General features: G+C 40.2%; 1 protein-coding gene across 4 annotated transcripts in view; it reads right to left on the minus strand.

The window, feature by feature from the left end:
• Positions 1-1579: 1579 nt before the first annotated feature.
• The window catches only part of RNF145 (ring finger protein 145), a 77657-nt gene continuing 59045 nt past the window's right edge, over positions 1580-20191 (minus strand). For all 4 annotated transcript variants that reach the window (XM_081319672.1, XM_081319673.1, XM_081319675.1 and 1 more), the window contains exons 6-11: positions 13712-13887; positions 11757-11897; positions 10231-10413; positions 6951-7098; positions 5418-5774; positions 1580-3257 (exon numbers count right to left, since the gene is read on the minus strand). In XM_081319672.1, coding sequence (XP_081175798.1) covers positions 2835-3257; positions 5418-5774; positions 6951-7098; positions 10231-10413; positions 11757-11897; positions 13712-13887 — 1428 coding nt within the window. In that variant the 3' untranslated portion in view covers positions 1580-2834. The remainder of the gene's footprint in view (positions 3258-5417; positions 5775-6950; positions 7099-10230; positions 10414-11756; positions 11898-13711; positions 13888-20191) is intronic.

The following is a 20191-nucleotide window of genomic DNA, read 5'->3' on the forward strand; positions in this document are numbered from 1 at the left end:
TGCAATATTGGGAGGCATGAAGCCAAATCATGTTCCATCCATTGCTGCTGTTTAGGGTTTTGATTGTTTTCTATCTTTGCCTGCTGTTTTCTGTGTAATTCTCCCAGTCCACAACACTCAGACGTCTGTGCCAACTAACATGCTTTTTTCCCCACAGTTTTGAAAAGTCACCCCAAAAGTTCTTCAGCCTTCTTGTACTTCTAAATGTGCATCTACCTCCTTTCTGTGCAGAACCTGGTGTTGTTCTGGCCACACAGAGAGATAATCTGTTTTCCGAGTGCTTATATTTGATAAACTGCTTAGGATTGCAATTTTTAGTCACATTTCCTCATCTATAAAATGGGAAATATATTGACCTCCTTCTCAGGGTTGAGAAGATAAACAATTACCATACACATTGTATAGAAAACAATCAGATGGTAATTAGATATACTGAGCAAGTTCTATTGATTTCTTTTAAATTAATTCTGCTTAGGACAGCTGAATAAGAATGCTGCAAACAGTAAGCCACAATTATTAAAGTTGCAGATAACTCTGGAGTTTTATGGTAGTGAGGCAACTCTGATATTTAAAACTGGGGAAATATATATATATATATTGCTGAAAATTAGAATAAATTTAATCATACACTTCAGGTATTTTTTTTATATTCAGCTTGCTAGATGCATCTTGATTTTCTTAATCTCATAATGCTTTCCAAGTCCTAGTCCCTTCTCTAATGCTTCAGGGCTCCTCACTACAAACAGGTTTCTTCCTAAAGTAGTTTGGCTAGCAACTCAGAGGCATATTTGAAATATTCTGTGAGCACCTTCACAAAATGGCTTGCAATGTGAGAGTATCTATTCTCCAGAAGAAAAACTAGTGAAGCTAAGATTAAAGTAATTGGTCCATAAATCAAGGCTGAGCTGAGTTCAAAAATAAAACTACTCTTTTAAACTCATAATTCTCTTAAATAAATGTTCTCAGTTGGACTTCAAATGACTGGCCTTGCCTGATTTTCATATAAGTGTAAGTTATCAAAAGAATGAAATAATTTAGGACTATGTACAGAAAGTATCAGACATTCACTTTCTGTCCTTTGAGGGCACAGAAAACTATGTGGCAGGGACAAAGGAACCTAGATAAGCCGTTTTCTGTTAAATATGTTAATTTCATACAAAAGCACAATAAACTGCAGGTAACTCCAGCTGTAATCTGAAATGGGACAGCCAATACAGAAGTTTGTTTTCTCCATAAGAATAACATAAAATGAGAAGTCAAAACACACAAAAATGACATTATTTTGGTCTACCTGCCTATGGCTGTTGCTTTTTTTTGGGGGGGGGGGGAAACATTAAGGATGTGGAACTAAAGTGCACTTCTCAAGATTCTCCTGGAACAGGCACTCCAGTTTAGGTGTGACTTTCTGCAATGAAGCTATGGGAAAGTGGACATCTGCCACTTATCTGAACAAGTCATGAAAATGCCTAACCTGGCAGAACAAATCCAACATGCCATAGAGATAGGATGATAGGACAGGAAACTATCAAAAAGAGCTTTGAGATTAAGAAAAATTTCTCTATGAAGAAAAACAATCAAATGTAAAAAAAACTTCAAACGTTTATTAAGACATACAGTTATGTCTGTCAGTCTACACATCAGTTTGCTACTAAAAATAAAATGTCTACGGTTCACAAAACAGAAACCAAAAGATCCACACTTTTTGAGTGCCAAGCCTAAAGTATAAATAAGTGACTCGTTCCTTTTCATATCAAAATTCACATAAAAAAATTACCAGTTCCCATCCCACCCCCAGTTCTACCTAAAAAGCCATGATGAATGTAAAAATTTAAATACACGCACAATCTCGTCAAGGAAGAAGGGGCAAAGGGAAAAATAGGTGAAGAACCTATTAAGAGCCTTAGGGACTGGCATTTGCGGCATTTGATCATACAATTTATGTACTCATTCCCAAAGGTGCAAATATTGCCAGGAGATTAATACTGCTTTAATTCAACTGCAAGAAATTGTGTGTGTGTGTGTGTGTGTGTGTGTGTGTGCGTGTGTGTGTAACTGAACAGCACTGAGGAGGCTTCAGTCCGCAGCTTAAAACTCCTCCCATCACTCTCCTGAACTCACTGGTGGAGATGAGAGAGAGGTCACTGGAGCTTTAATTTACTTCATACCGCCTGTACTATCCAAAATGTCTTTTTTTAATGAAAAAAAGACCAAACATTTAAGTATTGAATACTCCAGCATAAAAAAAAATCAAGATTGCTATAGATTACATTAATGTAAATGCCCTATCTGACATGCCCAAAGCATTACCCCCACACACATACTGGAGCACTGCTCTAGCACAACACAGTCATCCATATTGGCATTGGTTGAACTCCAGGCCTCTACATGATTTTGGTCAGTATTCTTAACCGATTTCCATTTGCTGCAGAATGATGAGGCCAAAGAGACATACATACTATTGTCCTTCTGTTTAACTTTCTCACTTCAATATGAGCAATACTGACTTTTATTTCACTAGTCTGTCTGTCTGTCTGTCTGTCTCTCTCTCTTCACCCTCTTCTTGTTTTCCTTCCCTTGAGATTCGCAGCCCCAGACACTCCACTCAGGTTCCCAGATTCTGCCCTTTTGTAACACAGAGGCAGATTCTAAAAGCAGTTTCCAGTCTAATGCACTGGCAGCCTCATAAACCAAGCAGCTCACAGAAATCAGCATGGGATATTATAAATACATTTTGGCCAGCATTCTGAGGATTAAACTTGCTCACAACAAGAAAAAGGAGAAGACTCCATCTGCTGAGCCCTGTAGTAGGTATTTTTGCACCAGACTTTGCTAGTTCAATTCTGGATGCCTCCTCGTAGATCTTGTGTTATCATCTCTTCCTGTTTTTCAGCCAGTCCTTCTGGGCCAGTTGCTACCTGGCTGGCTTCACTGGAAGATGCACTGTCCAAAGTGTTGTAATCTTCCTTGACATCAACAGAGTCCTGCTCTATGACAGTTTGTCCATCGTCCACAGGCTCAACTCCATTCCCTTCCTGGTGTTGAATATTGGGGGCTCCAGTAGCTTCTTGCTGAACAGTACGTTGCTCTGCTCCAAGATTTACTTGTGGCACTGGCTCCAGTCCAAGCCCAGGGGGCTGAGTGGTGTTTTTAAGTTGGCAATGGCACAAGGGACAGGTTTCTTGCACATACAGCCATTTCTTAAGGCAGCCCGCATGGAAAAAATGACCGCAGGGTGTGATGATAGCCGATTTCATGTCCTGAAAGGAAGAGGCACCATTATTATGAAATACTAATGAAACACAAATATATTCCCCATGTCTAATATTCATCATTACAGTCAACCATCCAGCCTTTGTTGACACTTTTATTTGTCATTATTCACACATAGGCTGACTTCTTAATTTGGTGCTACCTGTATATATTGCATTTTAACTCCCATTATTTTCAGTCACCAATGGGTACATTTGGGGCACACCATGCTGAGACTGATTACTTTATATTCTCTGCCTGTGTAAAGTGTAATATCAAAAAACATGAAGCTTAACATTTCATTCTGGGAGGCACTGTTTAGATTAAAAGGTTAACAACTGCAGTCTACACTGGCAAAATTATTAAGTATATCTTATTTGGCTTCTTAAATTTACCCTCAGTCAAAAGTAAAACATGGTTCATCCTACTTCTAGATCCCTTCACAAATAAAGATGGAAAGAAGAATCTTATGTTGAGTCTAATCTGTGCTCTATCAAGCTGATTTCAATTCTCCACATTCTCATTCTATTACTCAAAAGTAGGCTCCACAGTTACATGTGCCTTGCTGGGTGTTCCAGCATTTTTCTATACGTATTGTGAGAAGAACCACTACTGTCATCTAGAGAGCTGGAGGAGAGATAGAGATCACTACTCTAAAGTACTGAGCTTCTAAGGCCATTTCAAGAATCTTCAGAACACTGTAAGATCATCCGTATTTATCCTTCAACTACACATCAAATTGCTGTTCAGGGTTGCATCTGCAACCCAAACTTGCTGGTGCAGAAGTGCAATATGAATCTTCCTCCAAAACCTTGATCTCACAAAGCTGTAGCAATAGTCATGACTCAGACTTTCTATCCCTTGTGGAGGATATCCTGACCCCTGAACTTTTAATTTAGCCAGGATATATGGTATATTGCCTAAAATGCTTTTCTTTGGAAACACTGTGAACCCTGGATTCCTAAAAACTATTGCTATTCACTTGTGACTTGGATTTGTTTTTCTTACGATTCAGGTATGAAAATACAACACATTTTGCTTCTGAAGAACCACATAGACACCAGGATGTCAGTATTCAAAAACAATCCAAAGCTATAAAGAAGAAGTTTTAAAAGGAAAAACTAAGTGACAACCAAAACATGTGAGGAATTTAAAGCCTGCTACAGAAGTGCTACCTCTGTGCTTACTTTAGTTTCATTGCACAGACTGCTTAAATGGCACAATCTAATTGAGATAATTGGCCTTTTAATTTCTGGTCAACTTGTTCTCTCAAGAGGGCAGAAATAGGCCTGACTGATTGGATGGATTCTGCAACTGTCATTGGCAAGAGAGGTAGAAACCAGTTAAGACTAGAGAGCAAACATATAAATAAAGAAATAATCCACCATAAATGACAGACTTCAATTATAGGATGCTATCGAAAAAAGTTGCTTGGACTCACCTATCAACATCTTATTTCTAGGTAAGTATCCTTTAACTCATTTCAGTTGCCACCATCAAAGTGAAGCCCTTAATACCAAGTTATTATTTTTTTTATATCATATTATATTGTTAAGTTTACATCCCACTTTTACCTTCCGCCTTTCCTGGGAGCTTAAGATGGTATATATTACAGTGGCTCTTCTCATTTCTCCCTCTACAACCACTCTGCTTCAGCTGTGAGAAACAGTGATGGACTTAAAATGAATGTGAGCATTTTAGTCCATTACACAACACTTGCCTTTAAATCAATGTGGTTCTTTTAACTACTTCTCTGCAAAATGAAAGATGTGGATACTACCTCAGCAGCCGGCCTTTCATTACCACCTCAGTTAGCCCATGATGGGGCAGCTGAGCAGTAGTTTGCTAGCAAAGCTGACGCACTTCTCTGCTCCTTAAACTTTGCAGGTTAACAAGGTAAGTGATGGTCATGTGGCATGTAGACATTTTGGAAATGTAGGGTCCCCGTTCATATAATCTTCCACTTTTTCCTCTCCTTTACTGATTCAGCAACTGGAGAAGCTGATCCTATATTCTGGCCCGCAACCTGCTTCTGCTCCCTTCTCTGTCCCTTCCAATTTCTGGTTGTCTCATTTAGAGTTTGATCAAACCCGAAGCTTCAGTCTTTTTATAAAATACCACAAGGAGGAGCCAGAGCTGCTGAGGTTCAGCTCAATGGCAGCATTTACCTGGTAGCATATGGCACAGATGTCATTATGTTGCTCCAACTGTTCTTTGGTGGCCGTGGGCAGCGATTTGATCTTATTGACCGCATCTCTGCGGAGAAGAAAGCTTTTCCATCCCAACTGAGCCCGAAGCCACACATTATAGTATGAATGAATGAAAATTATCATGGAGCCCATCACGGTCCATTCTCCAAAGATCGTCTCCGATACGCCGTAGGCCACAACGCAAAGAGCCACGAGAAACTCCAGCAGCCGATAGGTGCCATTAACGTAGTAAATAACATCATCCATGTTTTCTACCGGCTCTTTTCTGAACTCTTCCACCATAAATAAGACATAAATGAAAAGCGTCCCCAGGACCTGAAGGAGGGAGAAAAAAACCCCAGAGCTTCTGATTAACACAGGCAAGTCACGAGGTTCTGTAGCTTTCTAATATTACCCAGTATGTTGTTGTTTTTTTTGTAAATTACTCATTTTATAAATCAACTGCTATTAATGCCATATGCTAAATTAAATCTTGTCTAACAAATTTCAGATCCAGGGCTTGCAAGTATGCCTGTGAGAAAAAGAAAGTGTGAGAGAAAGACGGTGTACCGGAATTGAGAGCTCCTGCACCCCTGGATAAAACAGAGTTCTGATCACAAGCTCAACACGTGCTCTGATTCCAGACCTGAGATAGCGAGCGGGGGGGGGGGGTGTACTTAAATTTAATAAACAACAAACAAACAAACAAACACTGCAGTTAAAATGCAAGTGCTGGGTTCTATTCCATGTTTTGAGACCAAAATTTTATATTTATATTTCCGTGGCCATGGATATTTTATACATGGATATAAATTTATTACGACATAGTTTAGTAATCTCTACAAAATAAGCCAATATGTTGTCCTTGGCCAGGAGCAGAAAGAGCTGTAAGCAGGGAGGTGCAACTTTCATTAGCTCAAAGGCTATAACAGGATTTGTCTAGAATGTCAAGGGCCATACTCCAAAAATGGGCAAGACTTGGGCTCAAGCCAATGAGAAATCTTAAAAGAGTTCTAAGGGCAAAAGGGATGTCTTAAGAACCACAGAGCGTATGAGACCCATTTTGCCCTTCCAAAATCTGCAAAGATCCCTCCAATACAAAAAAAATATGAATGTTTATTGGCCTTATTCATTCAAAAGGAAAACTATTCTTGTATATCCATATTTCTCTATCATCTCTCTCTCTCTGTCTGCTAGGAGTCAGAAATATCACATAATCAATTGGCATAGGCCAGGGGTCGGCAACCTCGGCTCTTTTATGACTCGTGGACTTCAACTCCCAGAATTCCTGAGCCAGCATAGCTGGCTCAGGAATTCTGGGAGTTGAAGTCCACGAGTCATAAAAGAGCCGAGGTTGCCGACCCCTGGCATAGGCAATCCTTGGGCTGCATATTTTGCACATCTCCTTTAGGAGAACAGATGGAAAATGCCCCTTTACTTATTTCCGTTCTGCTTTTTCCAACCGCTTGCTCTTGTTGATCACAGGAATAAAGAGGCCCTTATATAACTTACCTGGAGAGAAGTGAGAATGCTGCTCGAAATGATGATCAACAGCCAAAAGTCCATGTGGAAAAACTGACAGATCATGTAGGCCATGTAAGCTGGGAAAACCAGCAAGAACAAACACAGACTCACGGCACGAAAATGCTTCCAAAGGCTCCTAGAAAAAGAAATTTCCCTTTAGAACTGGGCATAGACTTCAGCGCAATCACAGATGGCATGGGAGCCTGTGTTATGGTTTTATTTATTTGTAACCCGCCTTAATTATTTTTTACAAATAACTCAAACTGGCAAACATATCCAACATACCTTCTTCCTTCTATTTCCCTGCAATAAGAACCTTGTGAGGTGGGTTGGGCTGAGAGTGCATGAATGGCCCAAAGTCATCCAGCTTGCTTTCATGGCTAAAGTGGGACTCGAACTCACGGTGTCCCACTTTCAAACATAGTGCCTTTCCTATCATAATTTCCATTTCTGCCTTTATACTGAAAGTATGTAAGTAGAATCCATTTGTGCCTCATAGTTCCCTTTGGATACTGCTTAATAATTTGGTGACTAAATTTGGAGGAATCTGGGAGACACCTGACCCTAGCATTTCAACCATGGGCCTTTGATACACTTGCCTTAAGGCAGGGGTAAGCAACCTTGGCTCTTTTATGACTCGTGGACTTCAACTCCCAGAATTCCTGAGCCAGCATGGCTCAGCTTGGAAACCTCCCCCTTTTCCCTTAGCATGGCTGGCTCAGGAATTCTGAGAGTTGAAGTCTACGAGTCACAAAAGAGCCAAGGTTGCCTACCCCTGCCTTAAGAGAATATTATATTACAACAAAAGCCTTGGGTTTATGCTGACATGCTGCAATTGTCAGTTAATTTGCAGAATACAATTTCATACAACCCTGTTGCTTTAAATTAAATCACCACTCAATTGAACTGAATAGAATTTTCTGAGGGGATATGCCCATTCAACCATCAATACTTCCTGATTTGGCTACTATTAACTTTTTTTCCCCAGAATGTCCAGATTTGTATTTGTCCAGGGTCCAATCTATATGTATTCATACAGATGAAAACAAATGTATGCTTTTCCCACAAAACCTTTCAGATCTACTCAAAAGACATGGCTTTAACATCATGGACAGTTACTCTTGACCTCCTTTTTTAACTGACAACCACCACAAACATCCAATTTGCCTGATACAAATTTCTTGAAACATAATACTTGCATGCTATTTTGTAATCTTAAACTGCTCATGTAACGGGCATTGCCTCAAATAGATTTGTTGGAATTTCTGACTCAGTCTTGAGTTCTGAAAAAATTAAAAACTAATGCTCAGCATCGTCAGCAGCGCAGGTAAAAAATGCGACAGGACAACAAAAATAACAAAAGCCTGCCACTGAGATTGCCCCAGGTTAAACTCTGGTAACTGAACACAATTCTGAAGCCATCCAGCTATTTCTCTTGATTGATATGTGGCCTACTCTGCCTTGGTTGAGCCTCACTATGCACAGAGAAGGATGTCCAACCTGGCTGACTGCTTTCTAGTTTTTCAGAATGTGAGGTTTCCACCCACTTTTTTCTGGGGAGAGTAAGGTTCAGATAGCACATTATTGCTGTCTGTACAAATGAATGTGGAATTAATAGAAGAAAAAACTGCTGAGGAAAGTTTGTGCAAATACATAGGAACAGCATGTATATTTGTGCGGTCTTTGCATATAACTCTCTTCTATTGGAATGGTATTTTTGGAATGGAAACTGCATTGTGATTCTAACTGCATTATCATATTACACTTGGGATGGTCAAAGTTATACAATCATCTGGCTTCGGCATGCATGTGGATGAAGGAAATCAAGTCCCAAAATAACAGAGTAAGACCAGTTGCCTCAAAGAGTAGATGGTAGGGAATGCAAAAACAGACCACAAAATTAACGCCAACAGCTTAGCTTCTTTATCAATGGGTGAGCATAAACAAATGAAACGCCTTTCATTTCATAGGATCAATCATTATTATGCAACAGGAGAATCACATTGCTTCTTGCTCATGACCTATTTCAATTGAACTAAGCTAGTTACATGCTTCTGCAAATCTCATCTGTGTATGGTGAGGGCCTGAATACTGTACTATCAATCATTCATGGTAACTTCAAGATGTAAGATTCAGAACTGAATATTTAAGAACACTACTCCACTATATATATATTTTTTTCTAGATCTTCTTCCCACTCTCTGGTTTGAAACTGGCTGATCAGAATTTCCATGTGCCAAGATCAACATGCAGAATTAAGCTAGCTGCTCTCCTGTAGTTCTGCTGTCCTTGTTTCCCTTTGCTAAAAAAAATTAATGACAACATGGTGCAAGCAAAAGATGCCAGTAACAGGTGACCTCCAGCATAACAGGCCCAGTGGATAAAAATAAACCTCCTCTTATATACAGTCCTTTCTGGCTATCCTGGAGAGGAAAAAGTGAAGTAGAGAGGAAAAGTAAAAGATGGAAAGTAGCACTAACCCAATTTTAGAACCAATTTCTGACAAAAGCATATTTCTTTTACTCTCTCCAGACACTCGCCATCCTTCCCTGGATTTTATATGCATCCCATGTATTCTTCTTGCTACTGGATCAGTTTGTTCCACCTTCACTGTGGAGCCTGAGAAGTCTTTCCGTACAACAGACATCATAAGGCCAGCCAGAAGAGAGACTGCCCAACTTATCTGCACACCATGGTATCTCATCTCTGCAGATGCAAAGAACAGAAATCATCCAGGTAGTGGCTGAGCTTTCAAGGGCTCTTAGGCTCAGCTGCTTCCTTCTTCCTTCACCATAGCATATAGCAAGCCACGGCTTGTCTTAAATTGGATTTATTTTAAAGTCATACTGGCCTTGACCTACATGAACCTGACACATGAACCATGCCTTGTGGAACACAACGGCTGGATTCACACAACATGTTAAACCATATTATCCATATTGCCTTATTATCCTCTATCAAAATGTGCTCCCCCTATCAAGCAGCAATTCCTTAGTTTCAGACAAACTGCTGTCTGTTTAGTCCATGTCACAATAAGCTATGGTTTGTGCTTGCCCTGTAAACTATAGCAGGAAAAAAAAACAATGTAGCTTGTCATTTGAATTGTCCCAAAACAACGCATGAAGAAAAAGTACATGAGCCTCAGAATTCCTGAAGTCTGGCCTTTGTTGTGCTAAATTATCAGCCCTGAATCAAGACACAGAATATTTACCTGCAGAACAAAGAACAATTGAATGATGGCTGCCTGTACTGAACGCTGTTGACTTACTTGTCTCTTGAAGCTCCCAGAGCTAAGACAATGGGGTCTGCGATCTCCAGCATGGACTGCAGGATGGATGCCACCACAATGAAGAGAATAATACTGAGCAGGAAGGCCCGATGCACCACTTGTAATTCAATGAGTCCAGTCTGCACAGCCAGGATCAAAAGTGTGACTCCTTCTGTCATCCCCCTTTGTAGATACATTTTTAAAGGCAATGAAAAAAAGATCAAGAACAAAACTGTAGTTCTCAAGTGATCTGAGGCAGTTTTAAAAGCACATGACTACCATACAACTATCTTCCTAAGCCTTCTGATGTGGCCAAATATCAGCCTTATCAGATGATCCCAGCCAAAGGATTTTTGCTCAACAACTCTCAGAGGGAGATTTTATCTTGACTTTAAGCTATTTGTGAATTTGCTGGATGGACAGGCAAAACACCATCCTTTAATGTTAGCCATTCATCAGTAACTCAAATGAACAAATGTTGCCTGTCATTGGCTCCCTAAAGCACAGCTCTGTAATCTACAAATCAGTGATCTATACTGCATTTGTACGGCCATGTGCACTATAAATATATTTTATGTTGTATTGTTTGAATACATTTTATATTTGCTGCACATTTCTGTACATTGCCCACATAATTTAAACATGTCAAATATCTAAGTATTTCAGTAATTATAATGACAATGATTTGAACCAGGATGGTTTTGTTCATGTGATTTCCACCTGAAATGGTCCCAAATCACTTTTGATTTCTTCCATGTTTGACTCTTTTTCAAGTCCTAACTCTCTATAGATTAATAAGCTTTTTCTAGAGAACATCCGACTAATGTTTTCAATACTTTTTTTTTCTGCTGAAAGAAAAAAGCTTCACCTGTTGCTGAATACAACTGAAAGCAAGTTTTTAGGTTGAAATAAAGATAAATGGTGATAGAAAGAAGTTTACAAGTCAGTGTTTCTCAACCTTGGTGACTTTTAATTTGTCTGGACCTCAATTCCCAGAATACCCAAGTCAGCATGCTGACGAGGGCATTCTGGGACTTGAAGTCAACATACCTTAAAGTTGCTAAAGTTGAGAAACATTGTTTTGGATTCTGATAATTTTGAATACACATTGTGGAGCTAAGAAATTGGAGGAACAATGCAAAGAATATTATATATCAAGATGGCAAGCAAATGCCAATTCCACCTGAGGTAGCAAAGATGCTGTACTTTAGAAAGTTAAGGTCGTAAGAAGAGATTCAGTGACCCTTATTGTCTGCCTGAGTCCAGAGATTCCAGAGGATTTAAAGAAGCCTTCCCCAATCCAGCAATGTTAAGCATATGGATGGGACAAAAGGAGAATTGTAGTCCTATTAAAAAAAATAGTAAGCTTCTTAGAAAACATATATTGTATCTACATAGTACCTGAAGGCATTTGGGGGTGTTTGTTTTGAAGAGATTACACTATGCAATATGTCCAATTTGCTTTGGGATAATAAACTTGGGATAGGCCCTTAAAGGGTTAGAGGCACTCTTATCTGGACACTTACCGATTCATAGCTGGATCATTCATGAATGCCCGGTAGCCTTGCAGGTAAAACTTGCAGAGTGTTAAAACGCCAAGTGCCACAAAAGAGACAGTGAATACCAATCCCAGCAGGGAGTAAGGAGTGCTGCAGCATTCTGCAATACTAGGGAAAAGAGCATGCAGCAAAATTAGAATCCATAAAGTTCTTAACACAGAGGAGAGCCAGGTATACCGTATGCCATTCTGCAATTTCTTTCCAAAGGAGACACTGTTGGATAAACAGTATTCAAAGAGAAGACCATGTGCCAGAGACGAGTTTAATGAAAAATCATTGCCTGGTGGCTCCAAAACGCATTCAGTTTTGTTCAATGATACTTCAATTCAGAACTGTCCCTAAAGATGCAAAATTCAACAGATGGAATTTGTAGCATCATTTCCCGTTTAGCCAAGCATTTGAAACAAGTAGTTAATAGTGGTTAGGCAAACTATATAATGCAGAGGTCTCCAACCTTTTTGGTTTGGCGGCCCGGAAAGGGAGGCAGGCACTGCTATGTGTGTGTGTGTACAAATGGGCTGTGTGCCTGCGCGTGCAAAAATGAGTCCCATGCGTGGGCACACAAATGGGCCATGCGTGAGCACATGCGCACCTACAAATGGATGCACGTGAGTGCATGCACACTTGTAAATGGGGGTGGGCGGGCATGAGTGCTCCAAATGGGGGCGCTAGCGCTGGTGGGACACTATGGGCAACAGCATTGCTGGGATGCTCTGGGGTGGGGTGGTGCTAGCACCGGCGGGATGCTCAGGGTGGCGCTAGTGCCGATGAGACACTCAGGGGTGGGGTGGAAATACCGCTGGCGGGATGCTTAGGGAGGCACTAGTGCTGGTGGGATGCTTGGGGACGAGGCAGCAGTAGCGCCAGGAGGATGCTCAGGGTGGCACTAGTGCTGGTGGGATGCTCGGGACAGAGTGGTGCTAGCACCGGTGGGATGCTTCGGGCGGCACTAGCACGAGGGGGGAGTGAGTGCATGCGAGTGTGCACGTGCACTGGCCATCCCTTCATGCAGCCCGATGGCCAAGCAGATGTGGCCCAGTAGTGGGCCATGGCCCACAGATTGGGGACCCCTGTTATAATGGATATATTTTCTGGAACTATTCCATAGATATTTTCTCTATACACTTACAGGATTTTGTGGGGCCACGAATCACCTTCCGTAAACTAAATGTGACTATAATGGAAGAAATTAAATTGTCACATAAATCTAAATCTCTTTTTGATGGTGACCCCCATAATCAGAATCATCATAAGTAGAATAAATTCCACTTATTTCTGGTATTCAAACTATTTAATCTGGCTTATTATAATAAAAGCAAACTGAGTTTCTTCAGTGGATGAAATTCATGTGTTCCTAGTTCTTTTCCAGTATTTCATTATTATGTTGCTCACTAACACTTTATTCAATTACACTAAGAGTTTTGAGGACAGTCTTTAAAAAGAGCAATTTTTCAAATCCTCGAATCATGAAGATTGGTTTATTTAACACATTTTCTAGAGAGAGCTCAGAACACACAAAATTGTATAATGCATGGTCCTAAGGGACTGTAATGTTGAGATCAAATAAATCAGAGTGCAAAAGAAGCTCTTCCATTAGGAAAGATTACACCTCAATTGAGCAGTTTCTAGGTTGAAAAAAATACCAAAGCTACCCATTTCTGGTCATTTTGGTTACTAACCCCCCCCCCACTTCTCCCAACACTGTTCTCTGATAAACATTTAATTTTATGAGGAAATAAAATATTACAAAAGACCTTCAGAATTCTTTGTTCTAGAAACAATGCAAGGAGCCAGAGAGAGGGAAACAGATGCTTGTGAGGTGAATGTGATTATCTGTAACTGATTCATGTCATTGGTAGAACAGAGCTTTCAGCCCTTCCAGATAGATTAACTAAGGCCAAGAGTGGACAATTGCTAATTACCTTGTTAGGAACAGAAAGAGAAGCCTCTCCCTAGAGGCTGGCTGATCCCGAGTGCTGAAATAGGAGTAGATCTGAAGAGCAAACAGTAGAAGCCAGAAGACCATGAAGAGAACAGGGACCACCAGCTGGTTCCATAGAGTCATCCCCAGGGCCAGCAAGCCATAAACTTCTACTATCTGGAAGAGAAGATATGGGTTTCTTGCTAAATTCTGAAACATCAATCCAAATAAATACCTCATGAATAATAATAAATAATAATAAACCATTGTCAAATTACAACATGTGTACATTGAGATTAGCTGAGCCTCCCCCCGTGCTCTCTCCCCCCAACACACAGTGACAACAAACCCTCCATCCTACCACACCATGTGAACCAACTACACCACACACCGGCCTCCCAAGTCAATTCTGCATAAGTTCACAGAGATTATGTCCCATTTAAAAGCCTAACAGCCCACGGATAAAAGCTATTTTTCAGCCTGTTGGTACGGCTGGCTATATTCCTATATCTCCTACCGGACGGTAGGAGAGTAAAGAGATACCGTCCAGGGTGTGAGTCATCCCTGAGAATTTTCCTCACTCTTCCAAGGCAGCGAGCCCTGGCGATGTCATCCAGTGTCAGGGAACAGCCCACAATCTCTTGTGCTGTGCTCACTACCCTCTGTAATATTCCTGTCCGCGGCTGTCAGACCAGCATACCAAACCACAATACCATACGAGAGGACGCTCTCTATAGTAGACTGGTAAAAGAGGGTCATTAGCCGTTGTTCTACCCTGTTCTTCCGCAAGACCCTAAGAAAGTGAAGCCTCTGTTGGGCCTTTCTAGCCACCTGGGTTGTGTTAACTTTCCAGGTCAGATCTTCACAGAGGTAGACTCCCAGAAATTTAAAGGACGAAACTCTCTCCACACAGTCCTCCCTGATGTAAAGTGGGGCAGGTTCCTCCTTTTTTCTCCGGAAGTCTAACACCATCTCTTTCGTCTTGCCAATGTTTAGGTGCAAGTTGTTGTTACTACACCATATGGATAGTTTTTGTACCTCCGCCCTATATGCTGTCTCATCCCCACCTGTAATAAGACCCACCACAGTTGTATCATCTGCGAACTTGATTATCACAGTGGATGGGTCAGATGATACACAATCGTAAGTGTATAAAGAGTACAGGTAGGGGCTAAGCACACAGCCCTGTGGCGTGCCGGTGCAAAGCTTCAGGGGGGTGGACAAAGCAGACCCGACCCTCACTGTTTGTAACCGATCCCTAAGAAAATCTTGAATCCAATCGCAGATGGCGGGGGAGAATTTCAAGTCAGTCAGCTTCTCGATGAGAATGCTCGGCAAAATGGTATTGAAAGCCGAGCTGTAGTCAACAAAAAGCATCCTGACATAACTTCCAGGTCTCTCGAGATGACTTGCTACAGAGTGTAAAGCAGTAGCTATGGCATCGTCTGTCAACCTATTTCCCCTGTAGGCAAATTGATGTTTATCAAAGTCCATTAGGAGGTATGTCCTAAGATGTTGGAGAACCAATCTTTCGAAGCATTTCATGACTACAGACGTTAATGCAATAGGTCTGTAGTCATTCAGGCATTCAACTGCAGTTTTCTTGGGGACTGGGACAATGGTAGCTGCTTTCAAGCAATGCTTATCTCAAATGAATGAGCTTTTGCAATGAGTTTTCCCTACCCATTATTTTCCATGTACATTGGCCCACATCTACAATCATTTGCCATCAGGCTTTAGATCATGAGTGGTATATAGTACAAGAATTATTGAGTGTTATCTGAATGTTACATGAATATATATAGTGAATGGTACATGAGTATTATTGAATAGTATTGAGTTAGATAAATGGTATATAATACACCTACAAGGTATTATGTTGGATTTTGTATGTATTCATTGAATTTATGCCCTGCCTTTCTGTTTATTTCAGCATTCAAGAGAGTTTACCATTACAAAGTATAAATCAAAACAAAATTAACAAAGTTAAAACCAGAACAAAACTAATCTAGTCATTAAAAATAATTAATAACTCAATAATTGGCATCCTTCAGTCTCAAGAGACTATGATATCATGCTCTGGAAAGAGGTCCTAAAGCAGCATCTGGTGTGGCTAAAAAGGCCAATTCGAGAGCGGCAGTCCCTTCCACACTGAGGGCAGATATTAATAACTAGATGCTTGGCAAAAGAGAATTCCCTAACACTGCAAGAATTGAAAGCAAATAGTTCAGTTTAGGGAGTATATTCCATAGCTTGGCAGCCATGAAATTAACCAAGGAGGGAACCAAACTATAACTAAGGAGAAATTTGCTGACAGTTAGAACACTTAATCAGTGGAACAACTTGCCTCCAGAAGTTATGAATGCTCCAATACTGGAAGTTTTTAAGAAGAGATTGGACAACCATTTGTCTGAAATGGGATAAAGTTTCCTGCTTGAGTAGGGGTTGGATTACAAGACCTCCAAGATCCCTTCCAACTCTGTTATTCTGTTATATATTTGATGGAAGCATCTTCAGAAGGTCCGCTCATCATTGCCCTGGAACACAACCAGCCTAAATTTTGTCCAGTTGACAACTAGTAGCCACTGCAGATCTTTCAGGGCCAGCACCACACGATTAATGTATCTTGCACCAGTCAGCAACCTGGCTACTGCTGAGTTATGTATCAACTAAAATTTTAGTTATTTATTTGTCAAATTTATATAGCCCTTTAAGTAGTTAAAATTAGCAGAAAATTCTGGATTCTTTTCAAGTTTAGCTGTTGAAAAGATCTTAGGAGATTAGGAAACATTTCGTGTACTGATACTTCAATGCAGTTAAAAGACAGGAAACTGCAGAGCTTGTTGTCATTAGTATAGCTGATGCATTCTGTGGTGGTCTCTCATGGAAAAAAGACAGAGTCTTTCCTGCCTCGGGATGAGAGCCCAGAGCAATGTCCAAAGCTCTCTTTTATTCACAAGGACAAACACTCATTGGATTGAGCTCATGTATAACAAAGAATCCCACTTCCCATTGGCTCTGAACCTCCAAGATACTCCCCTGGCTTGGTTATGACAGCTGTATCTTAATAGCCAACAATTAGCTGATTCACCTTGTGCTGAACAGGTGGTTTATCATGGCTTGTTTCAGGAGACTGAAAAACAATTGTTTCAGCTGCGCTTCTGCAGCCTGCAATAATTTCCCTACATCTCCTCCTTTTTTGTTTAACTGCCATACAGATCTTAAAGTTACTTTGTAGGCGTATAACACCTCTTTCCAGGGTGGTCATAAATCATAAGTTTGGTAAGCATTGTATACAATAGCACAAACCAATCAGCAAACATATAACTCCAATTATGATGGGGACAATTTGTCGCACCCATCCAAAATCAGGTAGCCAAGACCATAACCAATCCCAAGGACTTGTCACTGCAGAGCCAGTATAAACTAAAGAATTTTTCTTTAACCATCTTTCCCATAACATCAATTGTATGAGCAATATTAACATGAAAATCAAAAATATAAACACAACAGTGACTATAAATTAAAGCACACACCCCTCTTTTTGTGGCTAACATAATATCTAAAGCCATGTGATTCCACAATACATCTCTAATGTCTGAAACCTTTTGTTCTAACAATTTAAAGTCTTGATAGTTTGGTTAAACATAGCTACAATCCAATGATTCAAACAAATGCAAATCTCTATAATTCATGGCAACTTCTGATGGTGGTATAAGTCCTCTTGCCATTTGCATTCCAATCCTTCAGCTTATTGGACTTTGATCAAAGTTCACGTTTCTTCTGTTTCTTAAACGACCAAATGGCAACTCATTCATTATGTAGATTGAAGGTGCAACACATAGACATTATTTCTCCAGGCTCCTTGCTCCGGTTCTTTTTTTTTTTCCAGTTGAACTGAATAAACATTTATTTCATTACACAATATACCCAAACAAATCCCAAATATTATACATATAAAATTAACAAACATTTCAATTTTAATTTCCTTCTCCACATCATTTCCAAGAGTTTTCTCCTTATGCGATACAGATTGTTCATTCTGAGGTGGAATTTCCTTTGGCATTTTGATTGTTATCCTTTGATTCTTTCGGAAATCCGGAATAGGATCGTATAACCCTTGATGCCATGGGTTCATGATATGGTCTTACACACCTGGCTGGAATCCAGACTGGACCTGTTGGAGCAAGCACAGCAGCATATCCTCGCCCCCATGTTAACAAAGGCACAGGACCATGCCAAATGGGATCAGGTGGAGTTCTATACCAAACTTTAGCCTTTTGCACCTCTAACTGTTGACCAAAATGTCGGTCCACAGCTGTGGAGTCCAAAACTGAATCTAATTTTGAAATATTTAAATGATTTAAAGTAAATAAAGTTAAAGATAACCATTCCTGCAACACTGGTAAATTAGTCACATTTCCTCCTTTTTTGTTTTTATGTTTGTCAAGAGCCTCCTTTAATGTCCTATTTGCTCTTTCTACTATTGCTTGACCCTGAGAATTGTAAGGAATACCAAATTTATGCAAAATATCCCATTTATCACAAAATTCTGCAAAAGCCACACTGCAATATGCAGGTCCATTGTCTGTTTTAATTTGTACAGGTTTTCCCATTATTGAAAAACTTCTAATACAATGATTGATCACATGTTTTACTTTTTCTCCTCTTTGAGGAGAAACAAAAATATACCCAGAACACGTATCAATAGAAACATGTAAATATTTCCAAGGAGCAAAAGGAGGATATTGAGTAACGTCCATTTGCCTGATTTCTTTTTTATAACGAAGATAGGAGTGTTAAATGGACTTGTTGTGGGTTCAATATGACCTGCTGATAATTGCTCTGCTACTAAGTGATGAAGAGCTTCCAATTTTTCCCTTGGAAGAGGCCATTGTTCAACCCATACTGTTTGTGTTTTGTCCCATTCTAGTGGTAAAGCTGTTTTTGTGATGTTCATTTTAATCTTGTAATTTTATAACTGCATCAAACTGTTCTAACAAATCTCTTCCCCACAAATTAACATGAATTGGCAAAATCACTGGTCTTAATTTGGCTGTTCTGTTTCCTCTTTCCGTTGTCACTTGCAACCAACGCTGACTTTGGCGAGCAGCTTGAGAGCCACCCACACCCCACACAGACGGTGCAGAAATGGCTGGCCACTCCGGGGGCCAGTCAGATGAAGCTATGACTGACACATCAGCTCCAGAATCTAAAATTCCAGAAAAAGGCCTCCCATTAATAAAACAAATTTGCCTAGGTTTCTCCTTTTGTAAATTTTTTATAATAGCTAAGATTTGAGGATCCACAGTATCTGTAGAGCCAAACCCTCCAGTTCCTCGAATCCGCTCAGAATTTCCCCCAGGTGTTACATAAGGAAGTAGTATTAATTGAGCCACGGAGTCCCCTTTACTTGCTAATTGAGGAACTTTCACCATTATTTGAATCATAATTTGTCCTAAATAGTCCGAATCAATTACTCCAGGAATTATGTGAAACCCTTTTTTCGCTGCTGAGGAACGAGGAAGGACTAAACCTACTGTTCCTTTAGGCAATGGTCCCCAAAGTTGAGTTGGCATACAAGTCACAACATCAGGAAAATCCAAATTAATATCTTGCTGATTAATCAAATCTATACCTGCACTACCCTTGGTGGCTGTGGGAACGTTCTGAACAGACAATTTTTCACAAATAGTGTTGCCCTTATAACTTTGTTCATTTTGGCAACAAGCAGCTTTACTTCCTGGGCTAGCTGCTAGCCCGCATCCCAGTTTCCCGAAGTTTTAACATTTCTACATTGGTTTGCCCAATGAAATCCCTTCTTGCATCTAGGACAAGGTTGTTTCGGGCGAACTCCAGATTTATTATTTCCCTGTCTGCTTCCAACACTATTCCCTCCTCCTGGAGCTCGACATTGTGCCTTAAAATGACCAGGTTTCCCACAGTTGAAACAATTACCCGTTTGTTGACCAAATTTTCCTTTTTGCAAAGCGTTAGCTAAAGCACTCATATTCCACACCCCTGTTCCCACAGAGGAACATGCTCTTAACATATCTGCTATTCCATAAGTTGGTTGACTCACTATATTAGTTAGAGCTTTTTTACAGTCTGCGTTTGCAGCTTCATAAGCCAATTTCAACAAAAGTTCTTGAACTGCTTCTGCATTATCAATTTGTTTCTCAATAGCCTCTTTCAATTTATCAATGAATTCTGGATAAGGCTCAGTTGGCCCCTGTCGGACATTAGTAAAAGACTTAGTGGGTTTGCCTGACTGAGGTACTTTTTTATACGCGCTTATCACACAACGGCCAATTACAGGATAAGCAGCATCAGGAATTCCTCCTACTTGTTGTAAAACAGTGGTAAATCGACCAGAACCATAAAGTTGATCTGGAGTGTAAGCCCCTCCAGAGTTATTTCCAGCTACAATAGCATTACGCTGATATTCAGAATCCCAAACTACATACTGTGCTGGTGTTAA

Source organism: Vipera berus (genome assembly GCF_964194415.1).
Source record: "Vipera berus genome assembly, chromosome: 2".
Taxonomy (NCBI): domain Eukaryota; kingdom Metazoa; phylum Chordata; class Lepidosauria; order Squamata; family Viperidae; genus Vipera; species Vipera berus.